This window comes from Idiotropiscis lumnitzeri, chromosome 12, assembly GCF_059441095.1.
Source record: "Idiotropiscis lumnitzeri isolate Australia: NSW breed Sydney's pygmy pipehorse chromosome 12, RoL_Ilum_1.0, whole genome shotgun sequence".
NCBI classification, from domain to species: domain Eukaryota; kingdom Metazoa; phylum Chordata; class Actinopteri; order Syngnathiformes; family Syngnathidae; genus Idiotropiscis; species Idiotropiscis lumnitzeri.
This window is the reverse complement of record NC_142402.1, coordinates 22078704-22103260: the sequence shown is the minus strand read 5'-3', so window position 1 is coordinate 22103260 and position 24557 is coordinate 22078704. Positions and strand designations below refer to the sequence as shown.

Genomic DNA, 24557 nt, shown 5'->3' with positions numbered 1-24557 from the left:
TGCCAAAACAAGTTAGCAATGCACTCAAGTAAATTGGAGATGAAAGTTAACATGTTGACAAAAAAAAAAAAAAGCTATGACTAAATTTACAGAGCATGCTGTAAACATGCTAATACGTGTTAGCAATGCTAAATGACATGCTAACATGTTTTTAGGGTGTTGAAGGAAAAAAAAAAACACTCGGGCACAAGACAACATCCTTTCTACATGTGTCTTGCATCATTATCATCACATTTATTGAAACAGTACTCACTTTTTTCCCATCAAATTTGTTCTTGTCCTACTGGTGACAAGTCACTTAGTGATCCTTCTTAATGTTGCACTCTGCAAGATTTGGCGCTTCTAAACTAAACAAAAAGATAAATATTCAAAACAAAAAGATTGAAGTCAAATAATTGAGTAATTCTACTGTTGGGAGCAAGTAACTCTTTTTTTCCCCTTATTTCTACTTTTAAATTCAAGTTAATTAAGGAACTAAGCGTTTGCTCATTGTTTTTTTTTTTTTTTAGATAAGTGAGTATTTTTTTTGACATTCCTCAAGCGAGTTCAGCTCAATGATCATTAAAAGATGATCTGTGGCTCGTGATTTGCTTTTTCTTGATCTTTTTTCCAAAACAAGTCACCATGAGTTGTCTCAAAGAACTTGACAGAGCCACTTTTTTATGATGTGGAACGCCCTCGGAACCAAAATGATGACTGATGAAGCCACAACTCACCTCGAGGTCTCAAAGAGGGAGTGACGCCATTTTGAACAAAGTTCCTAATTGAAGGCCAAAGAAGGAGCAAGAGGAGGAGGAGGAGGAGGAGGAGGAGGGGGAGGAGGAGGGGGAGGAGGAGGAGGGATTTCCTCTCTCTAACTTTGACACGAACGCACTCAAAGCGCGTGCACCCCCCCCCCCCTCCCGCGTCTCGTGTACGTGTACGCGCGCGGCTGGATTTGAGCACAAACAAGTTCGGCTCTTTGCAATTTTCTGCTTCTTGCGGGGAGCGGCTCGGTTCGGCTCAACCCGTGTGTGCATTCGCGTGGTTCGGACCGCACGACACGACAAGCCACCACAGCGGTACCGTCCGATCCGGTCCGGGACTGCCAGTGCTTCCTATCTGGACTCGTGCTGGTGGGACGCGTCCCTCCCTCCCAGTCGAGTCGAGTTGGAGTTTGGAGTTGTGCACTTGGTCGCCTGCTGACATTCTGGGCGGCAGCCGAGCGTCTTCGAACCGAGCCCAAGCAGAGGAAGGGGGGGGGGCATGCCGGTCCGAAAGAAAGGTGAGACACGAAAGGTGGTGTGCGGTTCCGAATGCTTCGCCGTCGGTAGCCTAAGCGGCTTTCTCACTAGCAAGCTAGCATCATGCTAACTTGCTTCTCGCCGGCAGGGCGAAAGTCCAAATGGCGTCCAAGCGGAGCCCAAGTTAGTTTGCCAGTCAGTCGGGCGCAGCGCCGCGCGCGCGGGCCCAGCCGGCTTTTTTGGCGTCGGGCCGAACCGGGCCGCGGAGGCCCGCCAGAGCGACTGCTAGCAGCTTAGCTCGACAAGCTAATCGAGTTGCGACGGAGCAGCTGACGTTTGGCCGAAGTGGCGAAAACTTGACGCAAACTATAAACAGCACGCCAAAGCTCGCCAAAAACGTCCACGCGCGCGTTGGCACGCCACCAAAATGTTGGCAAAGTCATTACACTTGAACACTTTGCTATGACTCGACGCGACTGCAAAAAAAAAAAAAAAAACATTCTAAGGAGTGACTTGAATTTTGGCGACGTATCTTAAAAGTTATTCGTGTGCGTTCAAAGAAAAGTTCATGATTTCCACGCTGAAGTTCTACGCTTTCATGTGATCCATTTCAGGTCGAAATGAATTTGAAACGAATTGCTGGGGTACTCGAATGAGCACCCTGAAGCGCGAGAAAGAAATGAAACGAGAGCGTGCTGCGGGCTCATGTGAAGTCCGGCCACGCAAGAGCGGGACTCGTGCGCCGTGTTCCTCGAGGGCCGCAGGTTTTCCGGGATCTCTCATTGGATTCAAGTGATTCGGATCCTTCCGCTGACATTGCTGGTTACCCGATCATTTGAATCTGCTCCGTTGCAGCGGGAACACGATTGACGACGCCTGCGTGAGCGAAAGTGAAAAGGGCAAAAAAAAAGTGCTGGGCACATTCTAGGGACCTCACTTTGTGTGTGTGAATCTTTATACTTTGGTTTATTGTGTTTCAATGATTTATTTTTTAACCAAACAAAGAATTCTTCAGACTTTCATGCAAATGAGAATGGTTAAAACACGAGGAAACGGCACGTGAGCAGTGATTCTTTCATGTAACACTAGAGGGCGCTCGTGTGCCAGCTGCGTTGCCATGGTGCTAACCATTTGAATCTGGACAGTGACGAACACCCCGATTGCAATGTTGCGGCGCGCGTGTCAAGTGGTCCCATCATGGTCCTCTTTGCCTCCTTGCGCCAGACGCCCAGCGTGCGCTGTCCCTGCTGGAGGAGTACCGAGCCAAACTGCAGCACGCCGATGAGCGGCAGCTGCGCGTGTCCATCCAGAGGGTCATCGACATCTTCCGGAGCAACCTCTTCCAAGCCCTCATCGGTACGTGCTCGCGTCTCGCGTCCTGAGCGCAACCTTCATGCTTAGGAAAGCCATTTTGATTCAAGTTCTTTGTTTTTGGACATTCGGGGGGGGGGGACAAGCGTAGTTTGCGCCGTTGTGGGCGTGACGCAGACGATCCGCTTCCTGGCCAGTGGAAGCGGTTCCTCTCGTTCCGTTTGGAATCGGCAAGCAAGCGGTGCCCGGTCTTGGGTGAGCGGAAATGGACTCGCTGAGGTCCATGCAGAAGATTGACGTACTCAAAGTATGTTTTCGAAGGGAGCGTGATTGACATCAATTTACTGACAACGCTGGCTTGCATCTGTGCGGCGAGCGGCAAACAGAAAACGAGTGCGTCTTCATCCTCCTCCTCCTCCTCATTGTTGCCAGGGCCGGTCCTCGCGAACGGCCTTCGGATGTTTTCCTTCCGTCGTCGCGAGCGCTTGAGATCAGGCGCCAAACTCGGCAAGACGCAGTCCGCACATTTTGGACGATTCCGTATTGCTTTCGGTTCATTTATTGTTGTTGTTGTTCCGGCGTCACATCTTGGAGCGTTCTTTGCTCGGTTTCTCCAATCAAGCAAATTGTCTCTGTGGATCTCGTACGTTTTCCACAAGCTTGTGAGAAGTGACCGAGGGGTCGGCATCTAGTTGTGTCAAGTGAAACGAAATGATGACGAACCCTTTTTTTTAGTGGCCGTGAATTGTTTTCACTTTGGCGACCGGGCTGCGGCGGTTAGGCGCAACGGTCTTAGCAGACAGCTAAGTCAAGTGAAATGAACTCGCCGAGTTCGTTCACTTCACTTTGCTCACGCTTCTTCAAAGTCTTGCTTCCAACTTTATATTTGCTGTAAATGTCACAAAAAAGTGCACTCCCCTCAAAAGTGAAAATGGTTTGCAACACAGCGTGGCTATAATTAAGTCTGCTAGCTTGATGCTAACATACGGGACGAGCTAACGCAAGTTAGCATATGTTTTGCAGTCCTTAGAAACCGTCCAACTCGTGTTGTTCACGCAAAAGCCGCAGGACGACTTTCAAAACAATTCTCACAGCCTCAATTGGAACTGCTGCACTTTATAAGCGGACTTCTTGACGTCTCCTCCTCCAATTTTGATGTTTGAAAACGCTCGCTGCGTGCGCTCATTCGAGGCGCCGTCTTTGTTGTTGATTTGCGGCTCAGAATTGGCCAGCGGCAGCGGCAGGCCCAGCGGCTTGTAATCCCGCCGTCGACATGACGATTACACCCCCGCCCCCCCGCCCCCCTTTAATCCAGCCGAGATGCTCCACTTTGGTGTTCTTGTCCTCCTTCCTCTGGCCTGCATCGACGCCAGCGGATGGCAAACATCTCAGCAACTCTCGCTCGAATCATCTGCTCGTCTTCACAACACCCCCCCCCCCACACACACACACACGCTTTCATACGCCGTGCGTGTACGTGTCCTGAGGACTTTTAGTGCTCAATTTGTAAATGTTTGAAGCCGTCGCCTGCTGGCTTACATCAAGCGTGCACGTGTGCGTGCACGTGTGTGTGCTCCATGTATTTTTACCTGAGCGCCGGTGTTGTGAATATTTGATCTATTTTTATCTTTTTTCATAGTGACTTGAAAGATTCTCTAAATAAACTGGTTGTTTTTTGTCCCCGCGACACCTCCTCTGCCGTGATTGTCAAACACGCTCACACAGGCGAGAGGAGGCGTACGTTTGAGCGCGCGAGTGTCAACAAGGACGAGATGCGGTTTTGCGAAAGCCGCTTTTTGCAACATCTCCGCTCGCCTACTTTTGTTGTCCGAACGCGGAACATGGGCGAGCGTCAGCAAAAACGAGAACTTTTTGGGAAAGGTCAAGCCGAGCGGCGCCTTTGACGCTGCGATTGTGCCACCTCGCACTTTTTAAAAACAAGTTAATTCCTCTTTACGTGCACTGAAGAAACGTGCTGCCAAAATGAATAATATGGCAGCAACTCACTGAGGAGTGGAAGAAGTATTGTAAAACATTAACCAGTACTGCCTCCTGGTGGCCAGGATGGGCACACCAGAAGGAACAGCGCCATGAATTGGATTGCAGCATTCAATCAAGATGCACAAATGCTTTGAATTCTTCTGAATGACATTTTTGCTCCATAATTTCAAAGTCCAACATTAGAAAATGCAAAAAAAAACAGGAAGACATTTCCATTGATTTCAGTGGTCAAGGATGATTTGAGTTACAAGCATGGTCTCGGAACAGATTGAAATGTGTATCTCAAGGCACCTCCGCATGACGGCCAGCAGGTGGCGCATTCCAGTACGACAATGTCGCGGAAATGACCGCGCGACCGTCACGTCTTGTTCTTCTTGTGGGCCGCAGATATCCAAGAGTTTTATGAAGTGACCTTATTGGACAGCCAGAGGTGGGCGGAGTCTTCCAAGCCGGCGGAGGGCGTGGCTCTGTGGGACTTCTCCAGCCTTCAAAGCGCCACCGTCACCTCCGACACTCTGCCCAGCCTTAGCACCAGCATCGAGGTAAGACACTCTTCGCTTCGATTAGCGGCTTCCCTCGCGTCGCACTGCTGATGAGACGACATGGCCGTGTTGAGAAAAATAGCGCTTCCTATGATTTCCGTTGTAGGCGCCGGCTCATGAAACCTTTTAGCCGATGTGGCTAAGGCGCGGAGACGTGTCGTCGTCACGCTTGTGTTGTCGTTAGCCACGAGGAGCGCTTTGGTGTTTGGCCTTGCCGCCATCTTGCAGCGACATTAGCGGCAGCATCATGTCAAACACTTTTGGGGAGATGTTTTGTTTTGAGTTGGAGGCGTGGCTTGATGGATAGCTGCGCGCTGCTGCGGTGCAAATGGGAATGCGTGCGTATAAACTGTGTCGATTGCGGCTCCCAAAAAGGTTGCGCGTGCCTTCTTTGGGTTGGGCTCCCTTTCCGGTGACTTTACCCACAATGATTAGTTTCTGCCGGCGTATTCGCGAGCACATATGCACAAAGAAAACGCAAAGCGTAATCGGTTAGCCGTCTAGTGAGGCGAAAAAGGTCCTTGTGAGGACGCGTGTCCGTTACCAAAACTGAGCAGTCGGTTCTGGGGGCGAGCGAGACAATTTTGATGAATAAGGTCGGAAGGCGGGGGTTGCCTGACTGGCAAAAAAAGGGTCACGTGACCAGCTCTGTCCATTACATGGATGCAGCGGGAGCAGTCGTTCAAGGTAGAAAAAGTGAAGTTGGTTGGCGGGAAAACGGCGACAACATTCCAAATCCGACAAATGAAGCCAGCAGCATGTGAGAGGACTTGGATGCTGTGTCTGGTGAACGTCACGCTGTGCTGCGTTTTGCTTGACACCGTATGTCCGGCATTACTTTCATGGTGTAAAACGTCATTCTGGAAATAAGATAAGTAAAAAAACAAACCAACAAACAACAACAGAAACAATGTCAGATTTTTCTTTTAGTGGACCGAGGTTGGTCGGAAAATGTCCCCTGTCAAGATTCAGCAGCCGGAAATGAGAGAATGAATTTGAGTGCTTGGATGGCGACGGAGACGGATTTTGCTGAATTTGAGTGATTATTGATGACGATGACGATGACCTCACTGTCTGTGTCCCCTCGCTGCCAATGGCAGGACTCGGCCCTCCTAAACGAAATCCTGCATGTGTTGGGGCAGGCGTCGCGCTCACCGAAGAATGAGGCTCAAGTAAGTAGCGGGGGGGATTGTTAGGCGTGCTTCCGCATGCCGCATCCAATCATCTCTGTGGAAACATGGGAGGGGGCGGGGCCCATGTTTGCTGGCTTGTGCACGAGCACCGACGACTTGAAAATGCGGCAGCGGCGCGCACGCCGGCTTGCGTGGGTCTCCCGATGCCGCCGGCGACATATTGAGGCCATCACCTGCGGCATTTTGTCTTGTCACGCACCTTCGTCAACAGACACTTCCTGTTGATGATGTCATCACGCATCAAACGCACGGGAAGTCAAGGTGGTGCCCCTGCATCTCGCTTTCGCGTCTGTGAACCGCGTGCGTGCGTGCGTGCGTGCACGCGCGGCTGATGATGAACGTGTGCATGTTTGTTTGTGTGTGTGCATTGTGGGGCGCGTGTGCGCATGCGTCTGTTTGAGCTGTGCGCACGTACGTGTGCATGTACGTGCATGCGCGCGCATGCGTGCGTGTCTCCATCTGCGTCCGTTTGCATTTTGTGCGTGCGTGGCTGCGTGTTGTCCTGAGTGTGAGCGCACGTGCGGAATTTTCTCTCATAACTGGGGTAGCGGTGGTGCTTCTTGTCGCCATGGTAACCGTGAGCCTGACAATCATGTGGTCCGAGGCCACGGAACGCAGCGATGGCGGCGTTTGTGTGCAAGTGGGTGACCGCTGGTCCCCGGCCGTGATGCGTTTGCGCTCCAAGTTTTGCGGGAGGCCGTGACGTCTGAGGACACAAGAGGAAGGAGAATAGTTGACGTTGCGCTTCGGTCTCGTCGTGGAACTGTGACCTTATGCCGACGTCAGACGACACCAAAGTCGGCCGATTCGGGGCCGTCAGACGTGTCGCAGAAAAACATCCCGTCTCCAAGCCGATTTTGAGTCATCACACAAAACAATCCAACTTTATTTCCATAGCCGCCATTGGCACGTTGCCGACTTCCCGACTTGTTGGACCACCGGTGGTGCGCCGGCTCCCTCTCGTGTCGGGATGGGCAACTTCAATGACGGTGCCGAAGCTCCGGAGGGGCCGCATCGGGCCGCACACGCCAACCCAATGGATGATAAAAAGACTCCAATTAAATCTGGACGAAAAACTAAAAAATGACTGACTAAAGTTCTCAATTGATGTAAAAAAAACAAACGCTGCAGCCTTCCAACAACAATGTGACCACAAGTGAGCTCCCCTTCAGTGCTTGAAAATGAACATTCAAGGATGGCACAAAGCTGCTGAACAGCAAACTTGAGATGAGACGCGATCTAATGGGTGTTCTTGGGATCAGGCTATTTTTCTTTTTTTTGTCAGGTGACGTGATGAGGTCGAGTCAAAGAACAGATTACACGCACAACATTTTGTGCTGCGTGCCAAACTGGTCCAGGACACTCCCACGCTAAAGCGACAGTAACAAAAGGTGGATTGGCATGTAAAAGGCGTGTCAAGACTAAAGTCGTCAAGGAATGGTGTGATTGGAGGTGGGCACAGTGACCCCGCCCCCCATCACACTTTATGCATGTGTGCGTGTCTGCTCTGCACTAAGACACATGTGCAGCAGGGGGCGCTTTAGCCCTTGAAGCGTTTCCTCCTTTTGTGGACGTTTACTCTCCCAACAACACGACAAACTTGGACGGCTGCACAGGCACAGGCGCGCTCACTGCCGGGTCATGTGAGGCGCACGCACGCACGCACGCAGCGTAAGGCTAAATTTAGAAAGCGGTCATCACATGGCACCCTGTCGGCTGCGATCAGCGTCACTGCGCGCACTACGTTCCCCATAATCCTCTGCTGCTGTTGCTATGGCAAAGAGGGCAGGAGGAGGAGCTGGAGCGGCCGCCTCCTGTGATAACGTGTCAGATCAGATCGATGCCGCAGAAGCGCACGGCCGTCGCAAAGTGACATTTTTCTTTTCTTTATTTTTTGCGGCGATGTCTCATGCCGCCACTTGAGCTTCCTCCTGAGCCCGACATGATGAGACCTTCCCTCGGAATATAGTCCGCCGAGCTTCTCGTGAGTCATGTGACCACGCTGGGCTCCCCCCCAACGAGGACCGTCGCACGCACACAGTGAAGAGGCAAACGCCAATGAGGCGAGGAGGACTTGTTCCGACCAGAAGAGGAAGAGGTGGAGGAGTCGAGCGCGGGTGGCTGGTGGAGGAGAGGTGGGGGCTTATCTCTTTGAATGAAGGAGACGCTCCGGAGTGGCGTTCCCCCTGGCCGCCATGGAGCGACGTGAGGAATGAGGGCGGATGGTGAGGGCAGGAAGCAGCAGCGGCAGCGGCCGTGGCGGCGTAGGAGGAGGAGGAGGTGGTGGCGGCCGCGCAGGTGCGGGGGCGGTCGGGCGACGCGGAAGATGGCGCCGACGCTCCCGCAGGAGGCGCTCGGCGGCCAACGACAAGATGGCGCCCGCCGCCAAGAAGCTGGAGTGTTTCTCGCCCGTGTTGTGCCACTGCAAGGTGGCGTGCACCAACAGCGCCATCTCGCTCATGTTTGGATGCAAGGTGGGTGCGCCGGTGCGCCAAAGTCCCGTTGAGCTTCATTCGCGTTGTGCTTTCAAACTTTCCACCGACGCTTTGACTTGAAAGGGCTCCATAAAAGTGGATGGCTCGCCAACTCTTTTTGCCAAAATGCTGCGTCCGCTTGGACAATTTTGAAAATTGAAGCCCAAGTTTCATTTCAAACTGTCCAACCGCCGATTTGCTCGTCCAGGCCACAATTCCCTCATCGAGCGTGTGACGTTTCTGACGCCGTTTGTCACATTGCCATTTGAAGCGACGTGTCGTCGGCGTTTCGGTCGCATCTTGAACTGAAACTTTCCAGCCAATCAAAAGAGAGCTTCTCCGAGTAGCGGACCAAACCAGGAAGATAGAAATCGTGTTGGTCTCTCATTTGGAGGCATTTTTCCACCGCATTTTCAAAGTTTCGGCGTTTGCAGTCGTTTGTGAAAGAAGTCCTTTTTTTTTTTTTTTTTTCTTTTGGCCATTTTTTCGGGTCACGCTGCTCGGTAGAAGGCGGCCATGCTAATCAGAGAGAGGTTGGCTGCTCCAAAGGACTCAAAAACTGGATTCCTTCAATATGTCAGCAGCAACCCCCGAAAAATGTCCAGAAAACAAAAACAAACAAACAACTTCTTCGTTATTCGGGAAACGAGGCTGGAAAATGTACAATTTCTTTTTTCATCATTAATTTTCGGTTCGATCGAACATCCATCAGAAAATTGGCAAAACTTTTTTTTTTTTTTTTGCAAATGTCTTTTTTGGAGGGATTAAGCCAAACCAAAAATCTGTCTCCTTTCATTGCAGAAATGAACATTTTTTTTTTTTTAATGATAACCGAGTTTGATGTTTTTGAAACACTCAATAAACTCCTGAAGGTTTTGCATCCAATTTTTGAAAATGGACGGATGGCTCACCAAATTAAGAATTTGTCCTGTGGTGAGTTCACTGTCCAATATTAGAATGGAACAACTGAGCGTCTGCTGCGTTCATGAGCACTTCTTGGAACGGGACAGAATTTATTTGCGGCTGGCGTGTTTGCGTTTGCGCGTCTTGAAGCGTTTGTCGGGGTTGTTGCTCTTCATCTCATCCCTGAATCGTCTTCATCGCTTCCTGCTCCGTCTGCTGATGCGGCTATTTTTAGCATCTGTAGTCAGCGCCGCGCCTCCTCCTCTCGCTTGCAATTGTGAGTTAACTTCCCATTTCAGTATCTCGTTCAAACGTTTCTGATATGATTTATGACAATAATAATATAAAAGCAAAAATGAAAATTGCTGCCGCATCAGAGTGAGCTCCATTTTCTTGAAAATATTTTTGGGCTTTCCGTCATCCGTGGCGCTTCTCCAGGTATGCCTTCCGAGCTGACTTTCATGCTTTTGCCTCGGCGGGCCACCTCAAACGACGTCGCGGGTTGTCCTGAGATTGACGTGTGTGATTTTGAGCCTTTGATCAACCGAGCATCCATGTTTTGGCCACGTGGGAGGAGAATGGAGCCCGCCAGCTCGTGGAGAACACGCTGGCGTCCGTCTAGGAAGGCTGCAGCCTAAATTCGCCGTCGTCCGCCGTGCTGCAGGAGCAAATCTTCGTCTACGCTCCGACCGCTTCGAAAGCCACGTGAGGCGGAAGCTTTATTTTTGTCCCTCTGGGGTCGCCATCCTCGCGTTCTACACTGTGGTATCTGTGACTTTGAATGCGTGTGCCTTTCAAAGTCACCTCCCGGCCTGCCGAGTGATTTTGGTAGGATGACTTTGAAGGCCACGCGACCGCACGCCGATGTTTGTATTTGGGACGGAGGGCGCTTGTTTTTTGCAATAATTGGTTGCGGACGCACGACAGGCCGGCAAAATAGAGTCAAGTGCTCATCCATGCTCAAGTGCTTCTCAAATTTGTCGTGTTTTCTAATGACTTCATTTCCAAAATGGCGGTGACTGATTCAACTTGTGCTCGCTTGACGTGTTTGAGTCGAGGGGGGGTCGAGGAGGCGTCGAGTTGGTTGTCCGCTAACGGGCCAAAAAGCGTTCGGCGAGTAATCAGAATCAGAAATCCCTTTATTGTCATCGTACTCAAGTGTGCAACGCGATTAGAGAGCTCCCCTCTCCGGTGCAATACGACAAGAATTCAGATAAATATATAAAGCGGGAAATGACGGCATTGCTCAGTTCTGCGAAGCGTTTGTGTTCGGAATGTCGCACTCATCCTCAGCTCGCCGCGTTGTGCTCGTGCGACTCATTTTCAACTTTGCGCACGCTAATTCATTCGATTGCTTTTGTGGCATCCTGGCCTGGCGCGCCGGCCGGCAAAAATGTTGAGCGTTTCCCGCTTGCTGTTTCAGAAGTACCAGCACCACGATGAGGTCTCGTCACCTCCGGATGAGGCCAGCCCGCCGCAGCTCACGGAGGAGGCGGGCGCTCCGGAGCTGGTCCAGGTGGCCGAGAAGAACCTGTCCCAGATCGAGAACGTGCACGGATACGTCACCCACGCGCACATCTCCCCCATGAAGGTGAGCCCGCGTGGTCACATGATCTTTGGCCTTTGTAAGAGAGAGCCAACGTTGCGATGGGAACAACGACTTTGTCAACTCTTTGTGCTTGAGTTGCCGCCACCTCGGGACCATTCCGGCCTCGCAAACGTCTCTCAGCACATTTTCTGTCACTGTGATGTCACCATTCCAAAATGGTGGCACACTGAAGCGACGTCAGCCGTAGAGTCGTCGCGTTTATAGCTGGATAAAGGCGGAGCGTACGCGCCCCCCCCTCCCCCGTGTCCTGCCCTGTGTCGGACTCCGCCTGTTGTACCGTGTGTGTCCCGCAGGTGGCGTCGCTGGAGTGCGTGTTTGACGGGTCGCCGTCGTTAGGACTCGATCGGCCGGAGCTCCCCTCCTCCCCTGCACCCTCCCCCCTCTACCCTTGCGGTGACGACGGCCCCCTCCCGTCCTGCTCCTCCAACCCTTACTCCCCCGTCCAGGTAAAACCCGCACTCCCCGCCCCCCCACTCCCAGTTCAGCATTGCCATGGCAACCAAACACGGTTGTGTACGTGTGCATGACGCTGACCGCGCTCATGAAAGTATCTCGCCGCCCGAGGACGCCAACTGCCCTACAGAGTTTGCTTGTCCTGATAAATGCGTCCAAAACGGGTTGGGGGCTTCCAATCTTACATATTGCTTAATAAATAACTCCCGGTTCGGATGATCTGATTGGCGCTGAAGTTTGACAACTGCTTGTGCACGGCAACAATGTTTACATTTATTTATTTTCTTTTTGTTTTCCTGCTCTCGTTCGCTGGCTTTCTTTTTCTCGCTGTCATTGTCTCTCGCCCTCTCTTTCTCTCTCTCTCTCACTCTCCCTCCTTTGTCCCTCTGGCCGTCTCTTGCGACCTCTCTCACCCTCTCCTTCACTCTCACTGACTTTCATTTTCTCTCTGTCGCTCTCTCTTGTTCATTGCCGCTCTCGCTCTCGCCTTCTTGCAAAGTGACGCTCTGCCTCCCGTGCACTTCGGCATGTGTCTCCTCAGCTGCTGTCTCATTCATGTTTGGTTGGAGGAGGTGGGAGGTGGGAAGTGTTGGTGAAGCAGTGATGACCCCCCCTTCCCCTTCCTCCGCTCCACCTTTCGTTTCACGTGCTCAAAACGAAGGCTCGTTGCATCGTGTCCACGCTGAGGCAGTGCAAGCGCCTCTAGCGCCACCTGTTGGTCGGGTTAAATGCTGCTTGGTTTGTTTCAATCCAGCTGCAACTCAGCGTTTTGGTGTGTCTTGTCCCGTCACATTTCAAGTTCAGTCCTCCGTTTGGGTTTGTCTTCTTACTGGTTTTGCCTGGCCCAGTTTGAACTCAACCATCTCATTGAAGCGTCACCAGTTTTGGAAAGTTGATGTCATCCATCTTTTTGTGCGCGTGTGCAGACGCTCCTCCCGCCTCGTCCTTGGCGGCGCGTCATTCTAAGCGCTACGCACTGCACGACAGCGCCGACGTCTGCACAAAAAAAAAAAAAACTTATTGTGCGTCCAATTTGGGTCTGTTTTAGTCCAGGTTTTCCTGGTCAAATCCAGGTTCAATCCCAATTTAGTTAAGTGGTAATCCAGTTTCAGTCCTGGTTGAATCGACATTTACCGGGTTTCAGCCAAATTCAGTCCTCGTTTCGAGCGCTTGTGATGTGTCTTAATCCAGGTTTGGATCTGGTTTTGACCAATCTTGGTTGGATCCATTTTTAATACCAGTTTAGGTCAATCCTAATCCCGATTTAGACTTGATTTAATCCCTGTGTAGTTGAGGGTTGAATCCAGGTCTAATCAATTGATAGTTGTGATATCTACGATCGGAAATTTGCTTTGGACCAATTTTGTGCGACAAACGACTATTTGAGCCTGAGCTTGTTCTCGTTGTTCGCCGATTGCTTGGTGAGTTTGTGAATGGCGTCCAACCTTGAAACAAACTTGAGTCAACAAATGTCAGTCCGGATTTCATGTGGAAATGTGCGGCGTTGAGCAACACACCAACACGTGCCAGAGAAAACGTCTTCTTTACGAGGCGTGGCGCGTTCCAAACGGAATGTTCCCGTCATCGCTCACGACTCCCAAACGTTTGACGGCCTCCACACGGATTTGGCTTTATTGTTTTCACTCCAGGTCACGAGCGGCGTGACGGACTGATACCGTGAGGATGCACGCCAATGGAACGCTTTCGGTCGTCCTCTTGCCGTGAAAGCAATCTGCCGCAACGTTTAGCGACGGCAGAGGAAATCGTGCCTGTTTTTGGGGTTTGCGAGTGACTCCGTTTGTTGCGGTTGAACTTCCTCATCTTTGAGACGAGTGTGGTCCCGGTTTGAGCGACATTTTGACGTGGCTTGGTCCTGGTGCCGCCTTTTTTTTCATTCAGATGGAAACCCGATCTTCACTGAATCCATGTTATAGGGCTGCACGAGTTCCGTTTGAATCCGGGTTGCTCGAAACTTTCTATGGCGAACGGTGACATTTGAGCCGCGACGCTGACTTGAATGAGTCCGCATGAAGCCCATTCCCGCATGCGACCGCACCGGTCACGTTTCCTGGCCAAAGCGGTGACAGACACGCACGCGGCCGCTCAAGGGAAGCATTGATTATTCATGCGATGGGCGGAGCCCTCCCCCCCCCCTCGACCGCCCGCCGTTGACATGTGCCTCCCTTGCCGAAGGCCATCAGGCGTCACGCACGGCTGGCACACTGGCGCCGTTGCGTTTGCGTTGGGAACGCTTTGACATTTCTTCCAAGCGCCGGGCATCTCCCTCATGTCCTCGCGCCAGCTCTTCACCTCCAAGGCCGTCAACGGCGCCGGCCAGGCGGACGCGGGAGCGCCGGACGGCGGCCGCGTGGGACGGCGAGGGGCCCGGCCGCAGATGCGCGCCTCGCTGGCCACCTTCACGGCGTGCGCCGTGCCGGCGTCGTGCCGCGCTCGCAGCCGCTTCCTCAACCTGCGCGACAGCGTCAAGAAGAGTCCCACCAAGACCGGCGCCAAGGTGGCGGGCCGTCGCTCACGCACGCCCTGGGTTCCGCTGGCCTACGTCAAGGTAGCCGGACCGCTCGCGCGACCGACCTCATCGCTTGATGGCCGGGAACATTCCACACGTTGTTTTGATCTGGAGAGGGAAGTTGTCCATCCAGCTTTGCAAAACGCTCCAGTTTGCCATTTGTCATCTGGATTGAATCCGTTTTTTGACCTGATTGTAATGCTGGTTTAGTCCTCGGCAAAAGCTGGTTTCATTATGGTTCAGTTCGGATTTCAGTCCCAATTCCGGCCTGGTGCCGTAAAGACCATGTGGACTTCTAATTCTGGTTCAGTCTTGGTGAAATTGATCTTTAGTTAATCCTAGTTTAATCCTGGTTTCCGGCGGGCATAGTCAAATCCCGGTTTAATTCTGGTCCAGTCTGGTTTTTTTCCTGGTTTGCACTTGGTTTTGTCAAAATCAAACCCAAATTAAGGCCGGATGTAGTCCAAGTTTGGTCGACGTTAAGTTTAGGTTGACATGTTACAATGCAGCAAAATCCAGGTGGTCCATGCCATGTCTAAATCCTCATGTCCGAATCAGAATCAGAAGGCCCTTTATTGTCATTGTAGTCTGTGTGCGACGAGATTAGAGAAGAAATAAAACACAACATACATAAATAAAAAGTAATTAAGAGTACTGGAAGGGAGAGCCGTTAGCCGCTGCGTCCATGCGCGGCGGCATCTTGGCCAAAAAAAAAAAGGGGGGGGTGTGGATTTGATCTAGGATTCCAATTGTTCTTTGTAGAACCAAAGCACACATCCTCTTCTGGTGGAATGTTTCGCCAAATCAAGCATGAGTGATCTTCCACCGTTCCTCCTGCCAGCTGACTCCTCCCCTCTTGAGCTTTTCCACGGGTTTGAGGTCTGGGGACTGGCATGGCCACGGGAGACGCTCGAGTCTGTGTCCGGTTACCCGTTTTTTCACGTGTCCAAAAGTGAATTCCTACCAAGACGACGCAACATCACGAAGTGACGCACACCTGAACGGCAACACAATGTGACTATTTTGGGGAATTTCCCTTCGAGCCATATTGCGAATATTCCAGTCATATCGTATGATAGAGCCCACCTTTCTTATTTTTTTTGGTCATGTCGAAATTGGAAAATGGTCGTGTGAAGTTTTACTTTGTTGAACGCTCTCGAATTCTGTTGGATGAATTGAATATGTGCCAGTGCCATCTAGTGGACGAGCGTGGAGTTGTTTTACCGGTCATTGACCAACGCCAATCGCAACAATCGTTTTGAGAGCGACTCAGACGAGATTTACTGTGAGAGTCAACACGTGTGTGTGTGCGATCGATTTGTCGCGTGCTCGTTTTAGCCCCCGTGGCCCGGCGGCTTCACAGCACGCGGCGTGGCGCAACGTGGCCTCTCGCTCGCGTGCTCTTGCGTAACGAACGTCGAGGCGAGCTCACGGCGGCAAACCCCAAACGATGATCGCGCAGCAATTCAAAGTCGTTTTCCAACCTTGAGGATGTTAATTGACGCGTTTGTCCTCTTGTCGTTCAGGCCAACCCTCCTCCCGTGCTGGTCAACGCCGACAACTTGGACACGCCCCCTTACGTGAGTGGCACGCCTCCACCGCAAGTCGTCCCTCTTCGGGCGGTCCGCGATGGAGTGATGAATGTGTGTGTGAAAGAAAATGGAGAGTGGCGGCAAGAAGTTGCTTGATGTGTGAGGACTTGAAATGAGGCCGCTGTCGCGCGCCGACATGTTTGTGTTTCTTGTGGACCAACTTGGTGGGTACGTGCGTGCAGGTCAACGGCACCGAGGCCGACTACGAGTACGAGGAGATCACACTGGAGAGGGTGAGTGCGGCCTTCTGGAAGCCTCTTTTGGTGCTGACCGGCGATGACGTCCGTCCGTCCGTCCAGGGTAATTCGGGCCTGGGCTTCAGCATTGCGGGCGGCATCGACAACCCCCACATCGGCGAAGACCCCAGCATCTTCATCACCAAAGTCATCGCGGGAGGTGCCGCTGCGCAGGACGGACGCCTCAGGTGTGTGTTAACCTCGCCCCTCCCCGGCGTGTGCATTATGCAACACGTTACCTGATCGTCTTCTCGGACAACTCCTCAGCTTTCACGTGTTTTGTTTGGTTTTCATTCAGTGTTGCTCTGGCGCTCCGTACGTCCGGCAACTTGTTTTTGTCACGAATGAGAAAAAAAAATCTTTTTTTTTTTTCATGATGGCCATCCAAACGTAGTTTTGTTGCCTTTGTTCTGACGTGACGAAGAAATAAAAAGCCAGTAAGTCAGACTCTGGCGGCTTCCGAGTGGGCTTCGAAACGCGTCGCCATCCAAAGTGGCGTCTTTGCGCTCCGATCCTGGCCGCTCTCGCTGAACGCGTCAAAAGGAGGAAGGAAGGGAAGCTCGCTGACGGCGCCGCGTCCGCGTTTTCCGTTTTTGTTTTCAGGGTGAACGACGTGATCCTGCGCGTCAACCACGTGGACGTGCGCGACGTGACGCACAGTCGCGCCGTGGAGGCGCTGAAGGAGGCGGGCTCTCTGGTGCGACTCTACGTGCGGCGCCGCAAGGCCACGGGCGACAAAGTCATGGACATCAAACTGGTCAAGGGGCCCAAAGGTAGGCGGGCTCGTCTCGTCTCGGCTCCGAATGAAGCGCGCGATTGGACCGGATGGCCTCGGTGTGGCTTTTAGGTCTGGGCTTCAGCATCGCGGGGGGCGTGGGCAACCAGCACATCCCGGGCGACAACAGCATCTACGTCACCAAGATCATCGAGGGCGGCGCCGCCCACAGGGACGCGCGGCTGCAGATCGGGGACAAGCTTCTGGCGGTGAGCGGCGGGGGTCTCGCGTGACCTCTCGTGACCTTTCGAGTGAGTGACGCGTGTGGCGTGCAGGTCAACAGCTGCTGTCTCGAGGAGGTGAGCCACGAGCACGCCGTCACGGCCTTAAAGAACACGCCCGACGTGGTCTACCTCCACGTGGCCAAGCCCAACAACGTCTTCATCGGCGACACCGACGGCCGTAAACCGCTTTTCTCGTCTTCACGCGTCTGCACGAGGTCGTCGTCGTTTGTCGACTTGACCGTGTGCGTGTGTGCGTGTTCTCAGCGTTCTCGCATCACCTGGACAATCATATCAGCGCCCCCAACTTCCTGCCTGCGCCGGCCACACCCGGACGCTACTCGCCGACGCCCAAGACCGCGCCGGGAGAAGACGACGTCTCACGGTATCGCCGCACCTTTTCGCTTCCGCAAGCGTCGGCGTCCGTTTTGTTGTCGCTCAGCGGCGTTTCCCGACGGACGCCTCCCGTGGTCCTTGGAAGACGTCACACTCTGCCCGTCTTGTTTTCAAATTAGCCCCGATGTAAGCGAGAAAATGTTTGCAACTTGGCGAACGCCAAATTGCTCCAAAATGGCCAATTTGGCTTGAACGGCATAAAGCAAAACTTGAAATTTTGCCAGTCAAAATGAGCATTTTGAGGCCCCAACACATCGAAACGCCAAACTGCGAGCGGGCGCCATTGGCGTGGCAAATGTTCCGGAACTCGTTGCCCTCGTGGGAAGATTTCGCTTCAGGTTTCCTGCGCGGGACTCGGGCGGCGTCGAGCGCGGCCGTCACACAATCGATTGGGCAAAGCGAGTCGGACGCTCGCTGTGTTTTGCAATTCGCGGTCGTCGTATTGGCTGCGAGGTTCGCCGATTGAGTCCTGAAAATATTTGATCTAACGCAGGCATCTCCGGCTCAATTTCTGCTGCAAATTTGCCATCGAGAAGTTCACAAAAAGAGCTTCTAAACTTATCTTTTCCATTTTTTATTTTTTTTTTTGCAACCGTTCGGGTTTGTTGCCAACGTGAACAAGATTGCTGAGCCAATGGGCTCGCTCGTCTCGCTGCTACTTTGCATACTCGTCGGCATTTGCGCTTGAGTCATGTCGGATTTCTTGAAGGACGCAACTTTCTCAATGCTTGTTGGGTGGCGCTGCGCTCAAGAAAGAAAAGCCACAAAAGAATTCCGTCTCCTGTCAGTCTGCAACGTCGTCGGCTTGACGGGAGCTCTTGTTGTCGCTTCCAAAATTTGTGGCGAGCGTGATCTCGAGTCGCGCATAACAAAAAGCGCCAAACGTTGGCTCATCCAGCGGCCCGCAAATGGCCCTCGGGTTGCCAGTTTGACACACTTGAGATGAAACGAATGAGAAGATGAATCCAAATTGAATACGTGGCGACGATGGACGCGACGCGAGTCTTGCCGGTCTCATGTTGCTGTTGCTGTTCCAGCAGGGAACCCCGCAAGGTGGTCCTGCACCGCGGCACCACGGGACTGGGCTTCAACATCGTGGGCGGCGAGGACGGCGAAGGCATCTTCATCTCCTTCATCCTGGCCGGAGGACCCGCCGACCTCTGCGGGGAGCTGAGGAAGGGCGACCGCCTCGTTTCCGTACGTCACGTCTCGCTTGCCGCAAGTTGGCGACCCGCTCTGGAAAATATTTTCTCTTGCCACCATTCGCGTGTTCTGTCCCCGTCGAGGGGAAGAAATGAAAAGGAAAGACCCTTTAATTTAATTTAATTTAATTTTTTCAAATTTCCCCATTGTGGGACTAATAAAGGACATCTTTACATCTTTAATTTTGGGGGTTTTGTTTTTTCCTCTTGAGACTTCAACAAAAACGCACAGCAAGTCCACAAAAACCCAAATTTAGACGTCGAATCGTTGGCTCGGCAAAATGTGAACGTCGCGCAAACGGCTCAACGAGCGTTTGGTCTGTCCGTAGCTTTAGCGTGTGAACTGAACGGTCGCCGGACGTGGCCCGCTTCCTAATTGATTGTGCGTGTGCGCACAGGTGAACGGCGTGGACCTCCGCAGCGCCACGCACGAGCAGGCGGCCGCCGCGCTCAAGAACGCCGGGCAGACGGTCACCATCGTGGCGCACTACCGGCCCGAGGGTGAGTCCAAACGAGGACGGCGAAGCGAAGGGAAAGAGCACAACGCTCACGTCTCGCTTGCTCGTTGCGACTTTTCCAAAATTGATGTCTGTGCTTCCGTCAAAAAGCCACGGTCGACGGTTGCGTTTTTTAACATTTTTACAAATGTATTTTTATTTTCATTATCTTTCCGATATAAATGTATCCAAATATACGCATGTATGTCTTGATTGATGGCTCGTGCCGGCCGCCGTCGTATTTTGTAAAGCGACGTGAGGACGACCGAAAGGAATTGACGGCAAGAAGCGCCTTTGGCGTGACGTGTGTCCGTTCCCGCGCAGAATACGGTCGCTTCGAGGCCAAGATCCACGACCTGCGAGAGCAGATGATGAACAGCAGCATCAGCTCCGGATCGGGATCGCTGCGGACCAGCCAGAAGAGGTCGCTCTACGTCAGGTCAGACGAGCGACGCCTCGCCTTCGCCATCCTCCTCTTCCGCCCGCTGACGTGTGGCCAAACGCCGGCCGTCCCGCGCAGGGCGCTGTTTGACTACGACAGGAGTCGGGACTCGGGTCTTCCCAGTCAGGGTCTCAACTTCAAGTTCGGGGACATCCTGCATGTGGTCAACGCCTCCGATGACGAGTGGTGGCAAGCGCGCCACATGACGGCCGCCGGAGACGTGCAAGAGGTCGGCGTCATACCCAGCAAGAGGAGGTTGGAGGCCGCGCACGCACGCACGCACATGCGACGCACATGCGACGCACGCACGCACAGTGTTGACTTTTTGGATTGACAGGGTGGAGAAGAAAGAGCGAGCGAGGTTGAAGACAGTCAAGTTCAATCCGAAGTCTCGAGAGCGAGGGGTGAGTCGGGCCACGCCCGCTTCGTAACCACCTTCGGCAAGCTAGCGTGTCGCACATGTAGCGCTTTCTCTTAGCATGTAGCCCACTAATTATTTGCACTTCACATCATAGCATTTCACACCTTTGCCCTGCCTGCGATTGGTTAGCACCTAGCATGTTAGCACGACCGTTTCACATCTTGGCATGCAAACATCTTAAACTCGTCATTTAGCGGTTAGCTTGCCCTGTAATCAATTAGCTGACTCTGCAGCACCTGTTGTGTTAGCATGTAGCACGTTAGCCCTTCCCATTGACACGTGTCACATTAGTTCTTCTTCTTAGTTAGCATGTAGCATATTAGCTACAAAGGGAGTCTAAAGACAACCCGTTCCTGTTTGCACAAAATGATTTTGGTCAAAGTTTACGTTTGGTGCTCTACAAGTCCCGCAATATTTTGAGGCTTTATTTGGCCATGCTAGCTACTAGCGTGCTAACGAGCGCGTGTGCAACAAAATGAAGCTGCAGCTGATCTTAACCGCATGTTGCTGATCTTTGAGCATCCGGCGGCGGCGGCTGCTGCTCGCTTAACGGCCCGACTGACAAGCGCATGACAAGACGTAACACGTGACGTGGAGGTCTGTCTCATCTTCATCGCTTTCATCACTCACATGGAGCCGCGCCTCCTCCAAACATTGAATCAGCAAATCTTCACCGCTGTTGCCATGACAACGCTTTTGTCTCCTCTGCTACGGTCGCACGTCTTGCGCCGCCTCCTCGACGTACGGCGTGCGTGTGAGAGGGATAGAGAATGTAAGACGGTAGTGTGTTTGCGTGTGCATGAAAGTTTTTCTGCGTCCAGCATGCATGTGAGTGGGAGAGAGTGATTTTGTGTGTGCGCGTGATGAGGCGCAGTCTTGCGTGCGTGCGTGCGTGCGTGTAGTGAATGTTCCTCAGTGGTGCTGTCAACACGTGGCCACGAAGCGAGCGTTCGTGTTTGACGTTGCGGCGACTTGCTGTCCCTCTCATGTGTACTTGCTGTAGCCGTCGGGCGACAAGCGTAGAAAGGGCGTGTTGACCAGGTCCTTCCTGTTCGGGAAGAGTCGCGACAGCGGCGGCGGCGAGCAGGACAGCAGCGACATCGAGCGTGAGTACGAGGCCCGCGGGCCGCAGTCGCCACCGGGGGGCGCCGCATGCTCATCGGTCAGCGACAGGAAGAGAGATCAGCCGGTGACGACGCGGTTGTCACGGCGACCAGGCCACCCACTTTTCTGTCAATTGGACTCGACCGGCCCGAATGGCGTCGTCCTCTCTCGCGCCGCGTCTGCTCTCTCGCTCTGTCGCTGCGATGCCGTAACTTCCCGTTTGTGCTTCTTCTTCTCTTGTCGCCTTCAGGACACCATCGACCACCTCGCCAAAGGACACAGTGAGTCACCCCACGCGTGTGCCCGCCCCCCACCCCAAACGACACGCGCGCACACACGCACACACACAGTGAACGGGGCTCGTCGGCCAACGGCGAGACGCTTTTCCATTTGTGTGAAACGTTGCGTATGAAACGGGTGGCGCTTGACCTCATTCCCCATTCAGCACGTAACTCGCCGCCTCCTGGAGGTGGGCGGCAGACGCCAGCTGGCCGGACACGCCCCTTCCCACGTTTCATCCACACCTGAAGGAATCTTCATCCCGGTCCTCAAGATGACGCCGGTGTGGGCCCCGCCCCCAGGCCCCGCCTCCTGTTTATCTCAGCCTTTTTTTTTCCCCCCCCAGGAAGCCTTTTCTGACGTGCGACCTCGTCGTTGCGCTCGTGGCCGCGTCGATCGGCAGTCGGTTTCTTGAGTGACAGCTGACCTCCTTTTTCCTTTCAGAACACGCCACGTCCAACGCCAGCGACAGTGAAAGCAGCTACCGTAAGTGGATGCTTGCAACTTCACGCTTGCTTGCAGGTCATCGATGTTCACTTTCTTTGTTTCGGTCCTGGAAAAGGCATTTCAAAATTCTTCTTTCAAAAGTTTTCTTTTCAGTCTTTTCAAACCTAAATTGAAATATAAATCTCAATTTTCTTTTGAAAAAGTTGAATCATACAATCACAAAAAACATTTTGCTCTTCCGGCCTTGAAATTGTAAACTCTGGATTTCCCTCCTGATCATTTTAGTCATCGATAAACCGGAGCTCGTTTGATTTTGGTGCTGTTGCAAATGGCCCAAAATGAACTGATTGGGCCCAAAATGTTGATGTTAGTGATGTCCAAAAAAATGTTTGAGAACATTTTGTTTTGGACTCAGTTCCGCATGAACGACGGCCGCAACGACGCTCGTGCTTACGTCAGCCTGTCCTCTGGCATGACTGGCGACCGGTCACCTTTTGTCTGTCTGTCTGGGCCTCGATGGCCTGTCGAGCAGCGAGCACTTTTCAAGCCACACGCATTCAAAGTCACAGATGCTAACCACCAATGGCGGCTCCAAGTGGACCCAAATAAATACCTGCCTCTCATGCGGACATTTTGTGGGAAATCCATTTTCATCCGATGACTCAATTCATCGAAAAAAACAAATGCTATTGGCAGCCTTTCTGTTTGCTTTGGAATCAACTGGAGCGTTTGTCAGCAGGTGGCCAGGAGGAGTTTGTCCTGTCGTATGAAGCCGTCACGCAACAGGAAGGTAAGATGTCACGCGAGGCCGTCGCACAAGTTCTGACGCGTTTGCTTGACGGCCGCCATCTTGTCTGGTGCAGTGGGCTACACGCGACCGGTCATCATCTTGGGGCCCATGAAGGACCGCATCAATGACGACCTCATCTCGGAGTTCCCGGACAAATTTGGGTCGTGCGTCCCGCGTGAGTGCGCGCCCATGTCCCTTTTTTTGGGGGGGGTTTCTTTTTGCCTTGTCGGCCAGCCCGTTACGACGCCGCTGCGCTCGCGTCTTTGCAGACACCACGCGACCCAAACGGGACTACGAGGTAGACGCTCGAGATTACCACTTTGTGGCGTCTCGCGAGCAGATGGAGAATGACATCCAGGAGCACAAGTTCATCGAGGCGGGACAGTACAACAACCACCTGTACGGAACCAGCGTCCAGTCGGTGCGAGAGGTCGCCGACAAGGTGGGGTGGATCGTCCTCACGGTTGAAGCGGACGTTAGCTTAGCTTTTTCCTCACGTAGACAGCGGATGGAATCGTAAAAAAATCTGACAAAAACAACTGCAAGTGGTGTCAGAGAGCCGGTGGTAATCATAATATCGCCACTCTCGCTGGGAGTTACAAAGTTATTAAATGTCGTGGATGATTCATGACAGTCCTCTGAGATCTTGTGACCTTGTCGTGCGTGCGTTGGAGCAGGGTAAGCACTGTATCCTGGACGTGTCGGGCAACGCCATCAAGCGCCTGCAGGCGGCGCTGCTTCATCCCATCGCCGTCTTCATCAAACCCAAGTCCGTCCAGAACATCATGTAAGGCACTCACACCGCTTTTATAAATCCATGTTGACGATTTTTCATTATTATTTTCATTTCATTTTGACTTTTGCTTAGTTTTCATTCTTTTTTTTTTAGAGTGGTCATTGTTTTTTTTTCTCCAAAATGCTCCATTCTTGTTCGTTTGAATTTTAGTTCTATCTTTATGGAATGTTTGCAAAAAAAAAAAAACAGCCACAAAGTATTGCATAAAGTCCACTACAATTCCCACGTTTCTTCTCTGTGTACATTTCACAAACTTATCTAATTTTGGCTTTCTAACCGTGTGATTTTCAGGTTTGCGGAACATTTTTCAAATTTGTTCAAAGTGTTTTTCAATTTCGTTTGAGGCAAGCCGACACGCTTCCTGACGTGCAAACGCTCACGTACACGTGCAAACAAAATGGCATGCGCAGACTTCCAACTTGTGTTTGTGTGCGCGTGTCAGGGAGATGAACAAACGTCTGACGGAGGAACAAAGCAGGAAAACGTTTGAGCGAGCCGCCAAGTTGGAACACGAGTTCACAGAACACTTTACAGGTTGGCAGAAAATTTTTGAAGCAGTCTAAAATTGCTTTCTCAGCACACGTGTGATGACGTGTGTGTGTGTGCGTGTGTGTGTGTGTGCGCACAGCTATTGTGCAGGGCGACACCCTGGAGGAGATCTACGAGCAGAGCAAGCAGATCATCGAGGATCATTCGGGCTCGTTGATCTGGGTGCAGTCCAAGGAGAAGCTATGAACATCATGATTGCTTTTGGGAACGTTGCCCTCACTTCCCCCCTCCCCCAATCGCCACCTTGGAGCTTGAAGGGGCGTGGCCATTCCTCAGCCCCACCCCTCCCTCTCCTCACATTAACCCTTTAACGAGGCCAGGTGAGGGGGAGCGGTCAGTTTAACCACATTCACTAACGAGCGAGCCGGCACTTTAATGGCCGCACGCTTGCGTGCACGTGCTCGCCTTTTTTGGGGGGGGATTTAAAGACAATTTGAATCTCCTCAGCAACCTATTTTCGTATAAACAAAAACTACAAAGTCTATATTGATCGGCATATTATCACCATGGATTTCAATATGATCACTTCCTGTCTTATTTTTCTTTTTTAACCAAATAAAAGCGTAAACAGGAA

At 52.3% G+C, this 24557-nt stretch overlaps 1 protein-coding gene across 17 annotated transcripts; it reads left to right on the top strand.

Annotated features, from left to right (window-relative positions):
* Positions 1–899: 899 nt before the first annotated feature.
* dlg1b (discs large MAGUK scaffold protein 1b) lies at positions 900–24557 on the top strand. Of its 17 annotated transcripts, none has more exons than XM_088310382.1 (26): positions 900–1264; positions 2448–2579; positions 4923–5077; positions 6178–6249; positions 11071–11238; positions 11550–11702; positions 15763–15816; positions 16011–16061; positions 16128–16252; positions 16668–16837; positions 16912–17048; positions 17115–17241; positions 17328–17445; positions 18497–18653; positions 19057–19159; positions 19480–19594; positions 19676–19852; positions 19935–20001; positions 21022–21403; positions 21846–21887; positions 22585–22638; positions 22712–22813; positions 22908–23080; positions 23316–23425; positions 23877–23968; positions 24063–24557. In XM_088310382.1, the coding sequence occupies exons 1-26, from the start codon at positions 1246–1248 to the stop codon at positions 24167–24169; spliced, it is 3162 nt and encodes a 1053-aa protein (XP_088166508.1). In that variant the 5' UTR covers positions 900–1245; the 3' UTR covers positions 24170–24557. The 17 variants fall into 17 exon arrangements, with proteins under 17 accessions (XP_088166508.1, XP_088166507.1, XP_088166506.1 ...); XM_088310381.1 differs by having other exon boundaries at positions 18494–18653; positions 22588–22638; XM_088310380.1 differs by having other exon boundaries at positions 18494–18653.